General features: G+C 36.5%; 1 protein-coding gene across 2 annotated transcripts in view; it reads right to left on the reverse strand.

Moving 5' to 3' along the window:
• LOC140138064 (target of rapamycin complex 2 subunit MAPKAP1-like) overlaps positions 1-19,397 on the reverse strand; it is a 90,268-nt gene that overhangs the window by 12,947 nt on the left and 57,924 nt on the right. For both annotated transcript variants that reach the window (XM_072159910.1, XM_072159908.1), the window contains exons 7-8: positions 19,233-19,342; positions 14,984-15,091 (exon numbers count right to left, since the gene is read on the reverse strand). In XM_072159910.1, coding sequence (XP_072016011.1) covers positions 14,984-15,091; positions 19,233-19,342 — 218 coding nt within the window. The remainder of the gene's footprint in view (positions 1-14,983; positions 15,092-19,232; positions 19,343-19,397) is intronic.

A 19,397-nucleotide genomic window follows, 5' to 3' on the forward strand; every position in this document is an offset into this window, starting at 1 on the left:
CGGGCTTACCATATACTACTTATTAACATTCCTGATTTCGTCATTGATCAGATATGACAACTCGATTATATTTATGTTCACAAAAAAAAATCATGATTATAAAACATGGATCACTGTACAGCACAGGTGAGTCTTGAGTTCCACTCCTGCTCACACCCACTGTATTTGCATTATCAATTAGCAATACAGCCATTTGATTTACATTTTACTGCACATTACCTTCGCTTAACCTATCTTATTTACACACCCGCTGCTCATTATGATAACATTCACAAACCCTGCATCACGGTAACGATGATGTTCATCAAGACACATATTATCTATCTCCCCACATTGAGGGTATACACTAGTAAGCACACTACAATTGCATATTATACACATTCCAATGTTTGTAAACCCCCTAAACAACACACGTCCCTCAACAAAAAAATCTTCTTGATTCATTCCCCCTTTTTTCTTTTCGTGTTTTTTGATGGGTCTCAAAAGTGACGTAAAAGTTACTGCCCCGCAAATTCTGCAGGCGCTCAGCTCTGTCTAAAACGGAACAAAAACACCCAAAAGGGAGAGCATGCGAGAGCTGTCTGCATCGTTTAGTCGGGCTACTCCATCATGTCGCAGCGAGTCCTGTCCCCCTGATCAGAGCAGCTTCGCACCCTGGGGCTTTGTTAGTGTTTGCCTTGTTAGCTGGTGGTACAGTTATACTGTGACGACATAATATATAACTCAACTACCTTGCATTTCCTTTATCTACCCAATAAATCTTACTCACAACTTGACTTGTGGATGACTAGGCATACTACTACTTATTTGCTTGTAACTCGTCAAAGCTTGGCATTGAAAATACAAAGTAATGCAAATCATTGCGAGTTGAATTCAGGAGAATCGTGATGTGACACTGTAGACATTGAGTTAAACCAACATTATACACATTGTAATGTTACTATACATGTATCCTAAAAGTTTGCAGGCAAAACCACTTGACTTGCTACAGAATTTTCAAAACATCAACATGCTACAAAGGTGAGCGATTTTTTTTACATTACTGGTAATATAATCAAACTATTTTGTTTTAAAAAAATGCAGACGTCCGCTGAGAAAATTGAGTAAATTGTTGACCACTTTACAAATTTTCACGAAAATCTAAGTTTAGGTTTGACTAAGTGCAGAGCATTTTGTTGTGTGACCACGGGGCGTCATTAGTCCAAGGAATGCGAGAGCAATGACATTAGTGGACTAACACGGACAGGTCTCTGGCAAAATTAGTCCATCTGAGTCACCAATGCTTTCAACTTTTTTGTTAGTCCCACAAAAAATGTTCAGTCTGGTGCACAGCCTACCCAAATATCGTTAAGTTGATTTTAGCAGACAACATGTAGTGTGAGGTGTGCGAATGAGGCGGTGACTTAGAATTGAGTTCCTCCCTTATTGGGTAGCCCAAGTCACCATAGATAAGCAATCAGGGATATAAGCCAGCCCTTCATACTCTAAGGCAAAACTCTCATTTCCAATGGCACAGTTCATTTCAACTCCATTCAAACACCACAGCTCAAAATTTGACCTCAAGTTGTGGAGTATGAGTTTTGTACCCAACATTTTCAAAGTTCATTTTATGAATGTACAATTATGTTGAGAATAATGAACTGTGCACTGACAGATGAGCATGTTTGAGTTTCTCATGTCACTGGTTATGGCTGGCATCACCGTTATTGAATAAGCGCTATTTTGCAATGTGACCATTTTGAACATTTTTCAGTCTGTTGAAATCTGCCTAATTCATATTTTCTGAAGAGACCTATACACTCATACATAGACTGGTGTCATAATAAACCAAACAATTTAGCCATATCCCCACACATCCCCACATGTAATCGCTATTTATGACTATGCAAACGTGGCTGTCTGAATCCGTACTCATTACCGGCGAGGATGTTTTCCACCATTTTGTTTACGTATTCTTGTGTGTTTGGAATTTAACCTAGCAACTGCGGACATTATATCTCACGTACGATAGAGGAAGTAGTTCACATTACACATGCAATTGCGGTAATTAGCAGACCTCCTTGAACTGAGGACTTCCCCCCATTGCAGAGTGGTCCACAGTTTAAATGTGAAGTGTGAGTGTGTGTCCTCGTTTGCTGGCAAACACCATACAGGTGGTTGGATGTTACCTGCTCCTGTTGCAGTGGAGGCACCCAGGGTGTGACATTTTGTGGGATTGGGTGGTATCCGAGGACTTAAAGGGACATTTCGTGATCCACAGCATCATCCCCACTTTTAAGATTTTTACATCACTGGAAACCTCTGGCTACATAATGTTTATGTACAAAATATTTCTTGCAGATTAATTCGTTTTGCAAAGATATCGTGAAATTTGAATTTCGTTCTGGTGCACCAGAACGAAATTACAACGCATTGTATATGGAGCAGTGTAATACACATAATCATGCATAACTCGCAAACGCAAAATCGGAATCAACTGAAATTTTGGGAATAGGCTTTTTTCGTGGATATGTACTGACAAATGTCATAAAAAGAGGATGCTAGGATCACGAAATCCTCCTTTAAGTAAAGTAGGACTATACTAATAACTTACACGTTTGATTTTTTTTTTCATTGAATTATGATACCTGATATGAAATGAGATATTCGGCCTAACAACAAAAATGTTTTAACAATTGAGGAAAAAGACATTCCAAGCACTGCACAGTGCACAATACTACTTACTCTTTCATCTATAATTGTGAATTGTCAAATTTTACCTTCGCATTCTTTTTGCATACAAATAAACAAAAGAATCTTTCAAATCCCAGAATTTAGCTTTCATTTCTGTGCAGATGGTTCATGTTCATGTTTCACAATAGAATCCACATTTCCGTGAAAAGAATCAAAATCAGTTTACTTATTCTTGAGATGGCAAATTTATCACAATTTGAAAAAGCGAGGACACAATTTCATGAAAATTTAATGAAAACAATGTAAGTATCAAAAAATTTGTATCAATTTACAAAAATAGCCTTCCTTTGACAAATGACATCCTGTCTCACTCACCATGCTCACTTACTTTATGTTAAATCCAAGCTAGTCGCAAATAATATCTTGATTTTTAACCTTAATTTTTCAAATACATACTTCATTTTTCAGCCTTGGTTATATTATGATCTGGCAAAGTGAGACAAGACTACACACAATTATGATGGATGTGCATGGTACAACGAGAAAGCCGTCAAATTGGCGGATTCCGATCGCATCACAAGGTAGTTTCATCTTCATCAGGGATACTGGAGATGGATTAGTGGTATTATACCGGAGTTGATCTCTGTGACTTGATGATGATGATAATGCCGCTTGCATGGGATGTCTATCCAGCTGTGCTTTGGTATTAGCAACCTCAACTGGTGATGATGAAGGGGGAGCTGTGTCGGACAAAGAGCTACAAAAGGTGCCGAGGTGTTTCCAATGTCTTAAATGTGCAACTAATAAAGCATGTGTTCTTTCAGTCCTGCATTGGACATATTTAGACCTACATGTTTTCCTTGTGCATACTGGTTTCACTTAAAAAAAGGATTCAAAATAAATGTGATCCAATCAATGGCCAGATGGTCAAGTCCTTACATTTTTTTTAAATACATTAGGCACCATTATTCATTTGTAAGTATATTTCAGTCATTTTTATGTCCAAAATATAATTGGTAACATGGTTTTTATAGTGGTGCAAATATATAAAGATACTTGTGTTGTTTGATTGGGTATTACACATGTAAACTAACTGTTGACAACCTACTTGTTAGCCTACCTGACTTACTGACCAAGATACCAAGTGACTAACTGTCTGATTGACTAATTGAATGTGTGACAGTGTGTGGTACAAGTGGTTTAACATGACGCAAAGAGTGGTTTGCAACAATTTTTGATATGACAATATCTTATGATCTGGATAATCTTACAAAGTGTAACTAGACCAGGGGATACTTAGGGAGTGTTCATTAATACTTTGGTAGGGGGGCTGGTAAAAAGGGAGGGGGGACCAAAAAAGTTTTGGACCTTAAAAGAGGGGGGACCAAAAGTTTTAGGTATTTCGAAAGGGGGTCAAAAAGTTTTCCGCTTTGAAACCAAAATTTCAAAGGCCAGCAAGCATTCAGGCTCTCTATATCAATTTTAAGATGGGCACGTTTGGGTTTTCAATGCTGTTGTTTAACAAAATGATGGCACTTACTGCACACATATCTATTAATTAATATAACATTTAAGATTATCAGCAACATCTGGGTTGGTCTAGGAAATATTTTTATCATAGAATTTTATATCTCTTCAATGTAGTCTACAAACATGATTATGCACCAATCTCATCAAAAATCGGGAAAAATACAACAAATCAAGAAAATATTGCAAATAAACTGGATTTCTTTGTTCGTAAACTGCACACTACAGTTTAATATTTCTCATTGCAGAATTATTTTGTTCACATAGGCCCGTTGGTAGATTTACCATAGGGCAGAGTGGCCACAGGCCTAGGTGCCAATGGTCTTAGGGGGCCAAAACTGATGCCTCTGTACGTGTGTGTGATTTTGACCAAATTAATCTCATATTTGACCATATTTGACCAAAAACAATATTTGACCATTCAAGCTCCAATATGGCAAAAAATTTGCCCATGACAGAAACTCCAAATAAATATTCTAAAATCAGATAAACACCCTGATTTGGGATAAATCTAAATTAAGTATAAAATGAAAAATTCCGTGTGCTTGTATTACATGCGCAATTGTCCCACCGGGAATGTTTCAAACATTTTCCTCCCTCAATGACATGTGACCCAGATACCACACCTCTGGAAACAACACTATTAAGTATAATGTTTGTTATACGATAATGAGAGGGGGGGGGGTCAAAAAAGTTTTGTCTGTCAAAAGAAAGAAAAAAAAAAGTTTAGCGGTCCATCGAGGGGGGGTCAAAAAAGTTTTCGGGCGAAAAATTTGAGGAAGACCAGCCCACCCCACCAAAGTATTAATGAACACTCCCTTAAATCATATTTTGATGGGTGTGCTACCTGTGCTTCAAAACCATACCCCATTTTCTACGGGTCATTTTAATTACAAAAACTGTCAAATATGGCTCTTTTAAAACAATTTGCCAATTTTAGGCAGATCCATGCCTAAGGATTTTCTGTAAAAGTTTTGCCACTTTTTAACTATTTTTCAAAATATGGATGTGCCCATGTCTAAAGATTTTCTAATCCCATATCTAGGGATTTATTATGAGGGGGCAGCAGAGGGACAAACATAGTGTAGGGACAAAATCTGAACTCTCTCCATAGACATGAGTAAACTCAACTGAGATCATGGGGGACTCACATGGGCAAGCAAGAGTAGGCCTACTGACTGAGAAGGCTGCATCCCCCTTTCATATCTGTGACAACATCCTGATATATGACAAAGAAATCTATCACATCAGCCAATTCACAAAATTGTGATGCCATTTTTTGGTTTTGGTGCTGGTTTTTCTTCTTTTTTAGGGGGGGGGGAGGAGGATTCATGACAATTTTGTGGACCTTTTTTTGTAAAAACAAATCAGCTGGCATGTTTATAGCAGATTTAAACTCCCAAAATGTTGGGTCTTTTTAAACATTTGCACTTAAAAACAATGTCCTTGTGAGTTTTTCTTCCAAATTGGAACCTTTTTGGGTACATTTATATGTATGTTCACAAAAAGTAGCCCTGTGGTAGATTTGGATGGGTATGTCGCATCCCACACCCCCTCACTTACAGGCCAGCATTTTGATTTGCCAATTCAAGAAGGAGGGCTTTGTAATTTTCCCATTCAAATTCTTTACATAAAAGACAACACTCATGGTTCTGTTTATGCAGAAGCATGTAGCACAGGAGTACGCATTATGATACATGTTGTCTGCTTTTGTGTTAGTTCAATTTATTAGTCTACATCAACTCTCCGAACTACCCTATGACATCCAAGACAATTAAATATAACTTAATATCAGCTTGGCATTGTTTAGAGTAATTTGAACCAAATCTCGCTGGCATGTCAAATTTGGCTTGTGTGTGTTTACAGAACTTTGACTATAATAAACAACTGATGTATTGGGAATCAACTTAATGTAAGCAACATCAATGAGTATAAGATACTCATAATCTCATGGATAGATTATTACACCAATACACAGGTATAATTTGATCACATACAAAAGCTTTGGAATGATGACTGTACGGCTGTGCCACACTAACATCACCAATCCTAAATCTCTTCCATGGAAGAAGTAGCAGTCAAGAAATATGGCGGCATTCAGAGGGAACTGTACAGGGCCATAGCTAGTGGGGTATGGGGCGAGACACCCCCAACGCCTAGGGTTTTCTGCAAAAAATTAAATGTTGTCAGCAATATCAGGTGTTTGTCAGCAAATTTCAATGCATTGTATAAATGTTAGATGTGAGCTGCGGGTGTCATGGGATGTTGTAATGCAATATTTGGTTTTAAAATGTAGTTACTAATTAAAAAATAAAAATTAGAAAGTAAGTTATCTCACTTTTGAGCACCCTGGCGAACAAATTGGGGTCAACAATTCACAACAATTGTAGACAGTAAAAATTGGAATATATCCGGTGGCAAAAAAAGGAAAGGCTGTACACCACCCCATCCAACTGGTCTAGCGACGGGCCCGAACTGTGGATTTCCTAAATAATAAATTGTAGGACTTAGGTTTTGCAGATTCACTACTGCTTATTCCAGGCTATGAATCAGCAATATGGTCATTTTGATATCAATGGAATCTTGTTTCATTTTTTAATCATTAACCATGTAAATGAATGTGGTTGAAGTACATATTTGGATTGAAAAGAAATCGGACCATGCGCCTTTCATTTTGCCTTTTGATCACTAGATACACCGTGTTGTAAACTGGAAAATTACCAATTTTTTACCCCTAAAAGAATTTTCAAGACAATTTTAAGAATACAACATTCAATTATCACAATCTGAAACAACCTTTTTATATAAATTAATATAAAGGGGGAAATCAAATGCCTAAAATAATTTGCCACCAAATTCCCTTCCTTACCCCCACCCTGAAGCCACATTTATGGAGCAATCTTTCATTTCTACTGGGTTAATTTAAGTAATCCATAGATTATCACAGTCATATAAATGTCATATTTCCAGCCTGTCAAGCGGTAATGGCTTTGACACTAATTCTTGATGAAGGATGAGACACATCTTAGATCTTACACAATTTTATTAACACCTTAATTGATTCCACCACTAGATAATTCTCTCTCTCCTCCTCCTTTCTCTCTTTCACACTCTCTCTCTTCCCCCTCTCCTCTCTTTCTCCCTTCCCCCATCTCTCTCCCTCTTCCACATCTTAAAATTACTACTTCAAACACTTCAAGGTGGGTCGGATGAGAGCATGACCTAACAGTGTTTGCACTCATATATTGAGACAAATAAAGCTGACATACAAGAGGGATAGCATGGGTTCTATAAAGGAGATCCCAAAGCTTGATATAAGTGGTATCATTTCCACCACATGTGCATGGTTTTTCTCGGGAGGGGAAAAATGCCATAAGCTTTTGTTGTGATATATTATTGGCCTTAAGGGATCTAAAATGAGCGTTTATTGTGTTTCGACAGTATTTTTTGTGGGACATGAGAGCACCTCAGACCTATCGAATTGCATTCTGAATCTGAAGCATGTCTTTCTGATATCAAATAATTTTCATTTTTGAAAATCACAATATAATACAAATTTTATGACAAATTATAAAAAATGATATTTTTCAATTTTTGATATATAACAGTCCTCAAGTAAATTATATAAATCTAATGATATATTCTTAAAGTGTATGTAGCAGGGAGGAAATGCCGACGGTCAATTGAAAATTTTGACCTTTCATATTGAAGATATGGATTTTTTCCCAAAAGACCTAATTTTTTTTGGTGTTTTAGGAAAAAATCTATATCTTCAATACGAAAGTTCAAAATTTTCAATTGATCATCGGCTTTTCATCCCACCTACATACACATTAAGTATAAATCATCAGATTTGTAAAGTTTACTTAGTACTGTTAAATATAAAAATATCAATTTTTAATGATTTGCCATAAAATGTGTATTAAATTGCGTAATTTCCAAAAATCAAAATTATTTGATATCAGAATGACTTTCTTCGTATTCAGAATGCAATTCGATATGTCTGATGTGCTCTAATGTCCCAAAATAAATACTGTCCAAACGTTCATACCCCAGCCCTTAACTCAAGAACCACAAAACCATAGAAATATAAATGCAATTATTGGCTTTGTTGACTCATTTCCTATAAGTGTTTGTAAAATATGGCCCCTGTCATCTCACTCGCCTTAATTAACTCCTCTTACCTCCCTCTCTCCAGAATTTAAATTATCAACACCTTAATTGGTTACCACCACTAGATATTTTTCTCTCTCTCCCTCTTCCTCTCTCTCTCCCTCTTCCTCTCTCTCCCATGTCGGTCTCTGTCTCACTTCCTTTTGCTCACTCTCTCTTGCTATCTAACTCACCTCTCTCATCTTCTACATAGAGTAGATACAATGTACAAATCCTGGCAAAATATTAACATTCCTTGTATGCAGTACACTTAGAACCCTAGAAATGTTGTTTCATTTAGGTTCCGCAATCCCGTGTATAGAGAAACGGCGATAACATTTAGACAGATAACATGAGGACATTTACCTTGTATTGATATGAGGTAATCAACATTGCAATAATGTGGATGTAGTGTTGACTCTAAGTTGTATAATAATCAATAGAATAAAAAAGATCTAATGACAGGTTTTGAATTGTGTAATATGTAATTAATGTGTATATTCTAAACAACAACAATGTCCCTTTTCAAATTACTCTCTGAGATGAGCATATGAATTTAGATAACATTCACTATATTTATTAATATCTTAATGATTAAAATCAAGTAAAAACAGACTTATTCACTCAACTGGCATGGCATTACCCATTTGGGCATCAATACAAGATAAGTGACTGATCATGGATTTTAGATATGGCAAAATGAAGTTTTCATTGTTTATTTGTTTTTGTATTATTATTTTCAGTTACACAAAAACTGTTGTATTTCTTGGCATCTCACCCCAGTCTAATTTCGATGTGGTTATCATACTGGAGACTACAGGGCTCCAATGAGAGTAATCACTCTCCTGACAATTCTCCTAAACATCTTCAGCAGAGTGATGTGTGACTCACTTACAATTTTTAAAACACAGTTATGTTCAATTGAAATCACTCTCCTGACAGCTCTCCTAAACATCCTCAGCAGAGTGATGTGTGGCTCACTTACAATTTTTAAAACACAGTTATGTTCAATTAAAATCACTCTCCTGACAGCTCTCCTAAACTTCTTCAGGAGAGTGATGTGTGGCTCACTTACAAGTTTTAAAACTCAGTGATGTTCAGTTGAAATCACTCTCCTGACTGCTCTCCTAAACTTCTCCAGGAGAGTGGTGTGTAGCTCACCTGCCATTTTACATGTTCATTTTAAATCACTCCCCTGACAACTGTTCTATACATCCTCAGGAAAGTGGTGTGTATCTTACTTGTAATTTTCACTAGTCAAAGCCTGTAATTTTCAGTAGTAATATCCTCATACTGTAGCCTGTTAATAAATGGCTGTTATACGAGACATTTGTTTCTTTTCGATAAATATTTACTTTGTTTTGAAATCATTCTTACTTGCAGAAAGATAACTTATGATACAAATAATGTTGGAACCCTCCTTTTGGTAAATTCCCATACTACAACTAAATGGTTTAAAATATCAAGTACATTTTCAAATTCCATATTTCTAAGCAGACGATAGGTTAGGTAACTGCTTTGAGCTACCAAGTATACAAAAAAATACAATTTTCCCTCTAGTTTCTACCATGTATGCATGTTCACACGTAATTTACTTATTTATGTTTTGCAAAGAAAGGACAGAAGTAATTTGACCAAAAACTGTGTCAAATATGCTTATTCTATTCCATTTCTCTCTCCCCCCTCTCTCTCTCTCTCTCCCAGTCCTATCCCTTGCAAACAAATTCTGCCTGGCTTCCCCCAATCTACATACACTGCCAGGGTTGCCAGAAGAAATTTCAGCCCAAAAAATTGAAAAGTCGCCCAATTTTTCTCTTAACAACTGGTTTCTATGGGACTAGAAACTACCGAAAGTCATAGGAGCCAATGTTCAAAAGTCACCCAAATTTTTCCTAACCATTGGTTTCTATGGGACAAAGTCGCAGAGGAAAATCTTCCAAAGTCGCCCAATTGGGCTACCAATCGCAGGTTTAGCAACCCTGTACACAGTACTGACTTGACTTGATCACATTAAACCCCAGAAACAAATCATTGTCCTCTTTGACTGCTTTTCAACAAAAATCCATCCCGAATATTGGCCAATTTCTTCATCCAACATGAATCGCTTAGCGTGGATAATACTCTCATAAAGTAACAATTTTGCGACTCTCTCTTTGCTCTTCTCTTTTCATTCCCCGGCCGGCAAGCCCCCTGGAGTCATAAACCTCATATTTCCTTGCTACTGTGCACCATTCATATTATTGAGGATAAAAGCAAATGCGAAGTCGGGTTGATTGTATTGTATATTGATACCACAAGGCGATCTCCTACACAACTCTTTCTTCTTTTCATAAAAATAGAATACACATATAAAAAACACAACATTGCCACTCTCAAGAAGCAACAGTGCCCTGCGATTGAAGTGAGTTCCACGCAGGAAATCGGTATTGTTGATGGCATTATGATTTAACCAATCATATTATCCCGTACACCGAGTTTGCTATATTGGCCGAGTGAGTCTAGTTTACGATTCCATTTAGGATTCTTCCTGATTTATTTGATTATACTGATGCATGATCATACATGTAGATACCACTCATTTCTAAATGCTTAACCCTCACATCGCTAGTGTACAAACACAATTTTATCCATCATTTCTATGCCCGTCTCAAACCAGAATTTACCATACACCACATCATCTCAAAAATAACCAGGTAGCAGGTAATAACAGTCATAGTCTTTACACAGTGGTTGCACACAGAGAATAATAAATCATAGTAAGATGGCAATACAACAGGTTAATGTGCAAAACAAATCCCCGGTAAATTTTCTAATATTTAATGCTCCACCCTGTCAGCTTCATTTAAAACATCACCGAGTGGTGATGTCGTACGACAGCTCCGTAATGATTTAATGTTGCTGAGTGGTGTAGCGAGTTATTTTTCATTTATCGGGCATTTTTGTCGTTAACCCGCTGACCGAGTTCTCCTGGTATCTCGTTAGAAACCGACTGATTGTCTTGTTTGCACAGATAAATTGAATGAAAGAGTTATTACTGATGGGTAAAATGTCAGGCGAGTTTTATGACGAGGGTACTCCCTTAGTTTAGTTTTTTTCCTTCCTTGTTGAGTTAGCGGCAATTTGGATTTCACATTAACAGGGCATTAGCCGATGCAGCCACAAGGGCATGCCCCAGGCTTTTCCTGAAATCCTTACCAGTTTTCTCTCGACTTCAGTTTTTGGCAACAAATTGAAAGGAAAAGTGTACTTTTTTTTTTTTTTTAAATGTTTATGCAATTAGGGCATGTTCAATGATACTACACAACAATAACATTAGATTTGATATAAGTCTTTCATTACCACTTGAAGACAAGTACAATAGGTAAACACTGTATCTGCATTATTCTAATGTGCCTTTTATCTCTAACAACTATACTTAAACTGGTACAAGAATAGAAAATACAACTTTAAAACCTGATTCTAATTGTTAGATTGGGAATAGTTGGTAATGTATATCTGGTTTCACTAGGGTATGTCTTCAAAAAAACATTTTGACATGCAACAATGCCATTGTATGACTGCTAATTCTGCTGTTAGCCTTTTTCTTTTCTGTGCCTTTTATTTCTTTGCTAATTTGAAATGTGTTTGGTTTGGTTTGATTTGATTTGTATTGTTTTTTTATTTTTGGTTTTATTTGTTTATTAATTTTTGTTTTGTTTTATTCTGTTTTGATTCATTTGTTGTTGTGATTTGTTTTAAATTCTTTGAGTCTTCAAATTCTTAAAGAAGACAAAACGTTTCATATCATGGCCTAAAATCCTCAAAAATGAATTTTTGTATAAAAAATGTCAAAAGAGAAGGTGACTTTTCCATCTTGATAGCATTTGAACCAAAATACACTCAAATTTGGGTAGGATACTTTAAAGAAAATCAACCATTGATTCTTGCTTCAGAGATTTTGATTTTGAGCCAAAGTCAACACAAAATACCCTAATTCTGGAGTTGAACCAAAGCCTTCTGTGTTCTGGGAATATGGACTAATAATGAGCCTTTTCTCAAATTCCATCAAGTATGTCACCGATTTTAAATATCTTGGTTCCATGATGGGCTCTGGCACCAGTGACTTCTCCCAATGGAAGGCACTTGCATGGTATGCATTTTGGAACTGGAGCATCTGTGGGGAGGTCCAGCGGTCACTATTGCAGCAGGAGTCAAGCTTTTTCACACCACTTGTGTTACAGTATTGCTCTATGGCTGTGAGTCCTGGTGGTATCTACTGACATGGAAAATAAGATCAATGCTTTTGGTACATCATGTTACAGGATAATGCTGAACATCAAGCACACTGACCATGTTAGTAATGAAAGGGTCTATACCATCACCAATGCTGTGCCTCTTATCAGCTCTGTCAAATCACAACAACTATGATTCCTGGGACATATCTTGAGGATGCAGGGGGATGAGCCATTTGGAGGCGGAGGGTGTACACTCTGTGCCCCATTGCATGGTGAAGGAGGACCTGGAAGGCAGGGGACATCCTGCTTGTCTTGTGTGCAAGGACTATTGGGGGACTTCAATGACTTTCTGCTGCCAGATGCCATTACCACTTTGGCATCAAATCGTAGTGCATGGAGAAAGTTTGTAGTCGCCAGCTTCGCAGCCGAATGAAATTAATGAATGAATCTCAGATTCCTACAAACATAATGAACCTTGGAACTGAAAAGTTTAAGTACGGATGACCTTCTCTGGTGATATCATTCAGGGTTGCCAAAACATTTCAGCCCAAATTGCAGGTCAAATAGTTACCCAAGTCACCCAATTTTTCTCTTAACCATTGGTTTTTATGGGACAGTAAAATACCGAAAGTTGCAGGAACCAATGTTGAAAAGTCACCCAATCTTTTCTTATTCATGGTTTGCATGGGACAGGAAATAGTTCAAAGTCGTGGGAAAAATCTTCAAAAATTGCCCAATTGGACTACCAAATCGCGGGTTTGGCAACCTTGACAACATTGTCTTCTTGAATAAAAACCTAACATTTTGTAGTTGATGATTTTGTATTCTGGTTTCATATTTTCTTTATCCGTAAGTATGAACATGTACAAACATGTATGGCTACCAATTACACAAGATATGAATCAAATTAAATCTCAAAGTACAAGGGCCTCACATTTTTTTATCCAATGTGTTGTTTTTGATTCATTTTTTTATGTCAAGCGGATATTGTGGTGAAATTATTCTAGCAGGAAAACGACGGGAAATGAACAATAGGATGCAAAACAGTCAACGTGATTAATAAACAATATCTAATCATTTATACAATTGCTAATTGCTTTCAAATACAAGGTCTTCTTTACTTGATGTCTCGATATTTATGATTATTGATTATTTATATGTAATGTGATATCCAATTCAAAAAGGGCATGGTTTATACAACTGGCAGTCAATACTAATTTGTAAGTTGAAGATTAGTAAAAAACAAGATGTTATTTTAAAATTTGATATGACCTTTATGATTCAAACGAATCCAATTCATTGTTGGTATCACGCAACCGATTCATCACAACATGTTCAAGGTCACAGTTTGTAATATGTTTTCAACTACAACAGACAGCGGTAACGTTTGTAAATTATTAGTAACATTTAGAGGCATCAGATATGCTAACTTCAAAATTAACTTCATTTTGGTAGATGGTTAAAGGCATATTCAGCAATTTCCTGAACCAAAAAAAATCCTAAAATTCATCAAAATTCAGATTTGTGCATTTTTGGAAGTAGTATAGATGAGCTACTGAAGACAAATGGCAAACATGAAAGTAGTCAAAATGAAGATAAAATAAAGAACTTCGTACTTTTATTGCACAGGCATGGCTATCATATTCGGCATGGTACAGCACTAGCAGTAGAGACTGAAGATAGCAATGTACACATTCAGAGCAGGTTATTTACATGTTATGTTTTATGCAATACACATGATATACAGGGTGTCCCATAAAAAATTTACTGGGTGATTGATTTGGACATAAGTTGAGAAATAGGCATCAGAATCCAAACATTTGTGTAGCCCATCTTATTCTGCATCTTATATAGACTATATAAAAAGACTGAAATGAAGAATAATGGGAAGACATGGTTCTCTATAGGTTAAATACCACTAATAGGCCTGGGCGATACATTGAAATACGACGAGTAACTATTTGTTTTCATGGCATTCGAAAAGACTGCATTAAAATCACTGAAATTGATCAAGTTATATAGCCAAAAAAGTACTTTTTAGAGTTTGATGCTTCAAAATGGTACATTTTCTCTCATTATATGACATTTTTGTCGTAATAATACCAAAATTCATACGCACGGCTTCGGTTTTTAGTAAATATTCGCCCAATCATATTGTAACTTTCAGCTTTGAGGGCGCACTGTCATTTTAAGGTGTTTACGGTTCAGTGTGATAAAACAAGAAAAGTCTCAGGTCAACCTATGTTGAATTTTTGATCATTTGGCATCTAAATCATATAGTTTCACCTGATATTAGTGGCATTGAACTGTGAGAGTTCTGAATATGAGAAAATTCCACCCGAAATTAGGCATTTTCCCATTGAAACCTGTGTAATACATAATTAGTGGTATTTAACCTATAGTAGTTGTATACTTACTGTGTTCTCTGACCATAAGGAAACACATCGTATTGCAATCACTCAGTTTTTTGTCCAGATCTAGCGACACACCAGGTTCATCTTCTTTCTCCAAGATGTAATCAGGGCCTGCAGGAGAACAATGTAAAATCAGTTGGGTGAATATCTTACAATGTCACACTGAAATAAGAACATGTAGGTGTTGCAAACTTTGATTTAGTAGAATGAACAAATTTTCAAAACATGGAAAAATGTGTGTGGTGGGTGTGTTGTGGGAGAGCACATCAGTTTTCTTCCTCTCCAAGATATAATCAGGGCCTGCAGAAGCACAATGCAAAATCAATTACCAGAATGTTTTACCTTTATGAGCTTCTGAAGCTAGTAGGTGCTGCAAATGTCAGTAGGATGAAAGAAATTTCAAAATATCCTGGAAAAATATTTGTGAGAGTGTATAAAGCATGCCAGTTTTCTGAGGGCCTTATACCTAGAAGATTAAGGTCATGTCTTCCATAGGGGGTGTATGGACTTCAACTGGAATATAAACGCAATGACCACAGCTAAGCGCTGGTGCATAGGGTCAGTCCGCAATTGGATATTGAAAACTCAACTGTGTCTAAGGTAAGATGAAAAACCTCAAACATGTGTGTCTGCAGTTAGAGAGTTAAACCTCAACAGGGGGATCAACACCCTCACTCCTTGGTTGCTGGTGTTTAAACATATGGGGTGTAAAGGGGTGGGGTGTCCCCGCTTGAAACACAATTCGGGAGGGGTGTGAATCTATGTGTATAGAGGTGGGTATCTGTGTATGTGTAAAAATAAATACAGTGTTTATTTATCACTTTGAAAGGTTGTTTTGTGTGATAACACTGAAAGCCTCAGGGTTAAGAGATTACGGTTGTTTCAAAATTTCAAAAGAATATCAAAATCTTGGAAATTTCATGTGAAATTACAAAAAAAAAATTGGAATTTTTTCAACATTAAAATAATACAGGGAAACTATCTCGGAGTATAAATTACAATATTAACATATATATATATAGCATGCACACTCGCAGCCAACGCATATCCAGACAATTAATTTATAACTAAACAAATAGACCCGAGGATTGTGTGCGGAACAAGCCCCAACGCAAATATATAGCTATGTAATTGCTTTGCTCAATGTTTGAAATCAACCAGGATTGTTTTCATCCACCTCAGGCAGTATTCATACTGGTATTGTGAGATAACATAGGTATATAGATGCTACAAAATGCAACTCATGACCTCCTTTCTTCACACATTTCCTTTCTTTTTACTAACATTTCTTCATTTTTGGTTTCAAATCTTTTATTTTTACCCTTCACTCTGTTTGTCAAGTCTTTATACAATGAGGTTTCTTATCATATTGATTCTGTAGTAAGGAGCACACTCATATAATAGAGGTGTGTGGATTTATGAGCTGTGGGATTTTTAACGATGATTCTTTGTATTGGCAGGGAACCTGGAAAATCATATTTTCTTATAATTTTGGGCATTTTATGGTTTGAAAGTTTTCATAAAAGCACAAAAAATAACAAAATTGTATTTTTAGCAGGGTAAGGGAGGGAGGGAGGGACCAAAGAATAAATATTGCAAATAACCTACACACACCCGGCACACATCCCATACCATATTGTGTAACCAACCACCAGCAAACGTTGACGGTAATGCACTGCTTTGAATGTCTACTATCCAACTGCTGACACACATTATATACGCTTTGTACCATGGATGCTTAACTTTTATTATCTAAGTGAGGAATCCCATTGCGGACCATACGCTGGGATTTTGTGGTTTTGGATCTAAAAAAAGTACTGTGCAGGGTAGCAAACATCTACAGTTCCTGTGTGTCCACAAGTGCACAGAGATTTCAGAATTGTGTGTCCTCATTTGCTAATGTTTACAAAAGAACCCACCCCCCACACACACCTACCAACACACTCAACGTAAAGACTTACATAAAAGTAAAGGACGCTGACCAGTAAAATTGTTCCTGATGGAAAAAAATCCTAATAATGCCTGATTAAATGGCAAAGACACCATAGCACATACTTGTATTGATACTACACTTGAAGATTTTACGAAGTTAATATCTGCAGATAATAAAATCGCACAGTGCCCAATCCAGGCTCATCTTCAACTCAAGTGTTCAAATTGAGCGGCACAAGACGGGGATTTCCCCTACGCTAATTATAATCAATACGACTCGAGAGTGTAATGACCACTACTTCTTTTTATTCTTTGAGAAGATAAAGTGAGGTAGGGTAACATGTAACTTTACATATGGGAATGGACAGTTGTATTGGAAGATTTTCAACATGTTCAAGTTGAGGTAAAACAACCAATATTTTCCCCCATGCGAAATTCCAAAGTGGTTTCTTCATAAGCAGATAGCCATACCTTCTTGGGGGATTGTATTGGGTTTTTTAAAAGACTATGTGAGATATTTTACACAAATCCTTGATGTACTAAAAATCCTTTATTCTCAACTTCCACAGGTATAACTAATACCAATATGCGAATTCTAAAATTGCAAAAATAAATGTTCTGCTTAATATTACTTGAAAACAAGCTTACAAATGCATTAATAAAAGAGATGGAATAGACATAATTTTTCATCAGGTTCGCCGTCACAAATAATAAAGAGACAAATAGCAAAAGTGATCCCGCCTGGGAATCAAGCCCAGGACCTCAAGGTTTACAAGACCTGTGCCTTGACCACGGCAGAAATCATGATTAGGTAGGATGAAATTTCAACCTATAATTTCAGCCTGCCTAATCATGAAGTTCCTGTGGCAAAGTGGTTAAGGTACAGGTCTCGTAAACCTGAAGTCCTGGGTTCGATTCCCAGATGCGATCACAAATTATGTTTAATATATTTAATTCTGTTGATCATGACGATGTTTTTCCTAAAGAAATAAATATAAAGGACATCTTGATCTTGCTTTCTAATCTTTCTGACATTATCAAAGTAAATACAGAAATACAGTGCATGCGAACAGTATATGGAATGCATAGAGTATATTCCCACCATTTTTCTTACAACATATCAGGTCACTTGGAATCTGTCTTGTACTATAAGTGAATACAAAGAAGCAATCCCCCAGATTAGTAGAAGCAGGAACCAATACCAAATGCAAACTGGCCTAGTGATTGATGGGGGCAAACAACTAGGTAATCACAAAACTTATTTGAATCTGTTTACTGAAGACCCCGATTCTGATTGAAATAGGTCCACTCCAAGTTTGCACACCACTTCAAATGGCTTGTAAGGAGGAGGAGCAGTTGCTTTCTATCTCTACTTTGAGTTAAATTAATTGCATGGTTTAATTAATTATTTGGGATCAATTTTGCATTGGAGAAACCTAATTATGAGCAGAGCGTTGTGCAAGCTGAAGTTTACACCACTACTTGTGATCTTTTATTGAATTTTACTGCCATGGCAACACCAGTGTAAAATTGTCATTTGCTTGTAAACTGTGGCAGACAGACCACTTGCTAGATCCACTTGCTTTTCATAAAACATACTAAACTATTTTACCATTGTTGTTTTACCATTTTGTTCTAATCATCAAACATGCTTTGCTTGCCAGTGATCCCAATTCATACTTGTAACAGAATATTCAGTGATGATCACCACTGACACACAATTTCTCAACAATTTCCAGTTTGTATTAAACAAGGGTTACCATAGTAGCCCTCCACCTCTGAAACAAATAGGCTGGGAAAATGTTGTAGTTGATATTGATCCAGGCCATTGCATTCGGAAACCATGCATAAAATAGTATAAAGTAAGCAGTTACTTAAGGCAATGGAATAGAACATTGCCATTTACACGTGGATACACTTGAGTTGGTTTGAAAAGAAGAAAAATAGAACTATTGTGGTCAAATCAACTAAACCATGTAAACTAATAACTAATTAATGTGACATGATCAAGCAATGCAACTTATGTATTCAAACAAAATCAAGTTTAACAAGCATTCTTGTCCAATTAAGATGCTACAATGGGTATTTCATGTTATCTCATTTCCAGTTATGGAATAGCACAATTAGATTTTTGAAAAAAAAAATCTATCATTTTTTCTGCGGATTTGGAACGTCTCTGGACCTAGAGCCACATGCTAGAGTCACATTGATGTACATAAGCCATTTCAGTTCAGCTTTAATTAACATTGTTTAGGACTGGCTTTCGACCAATCACAGATGTCGTTGGATAATATCTATGTATGAAAAGTGATGTACTCACCAGCAGTGGGAATAATTCCTTTCCTCTTTTTCAGTGCTCTTGCCATGATATCCCTGACTGTTATGGTCATACTGTCAACTGCAATGCGAGATTCCCCATCTGATGATCTCCTGAAAATCAAAATATAAGATGAAAATTATGCAAATATTTTGCAAAATACTAAAG

This window comes from Amphiura filiformis, chromosome 17, assembly GCF_039555335.1.
Source record: "Amphiura filiformis chromosome 17, Afil_fr2py, whole genome shotgun sequence".
In the NCBI taxonomy this organism is placed as follows: domain Eukaryota; kingdom Metazoa; phylum Echinodermata; class Ophiuroidea; order Amphilepidida; family Amphiuridae; genus Amphiura; species Amphiura filiformis.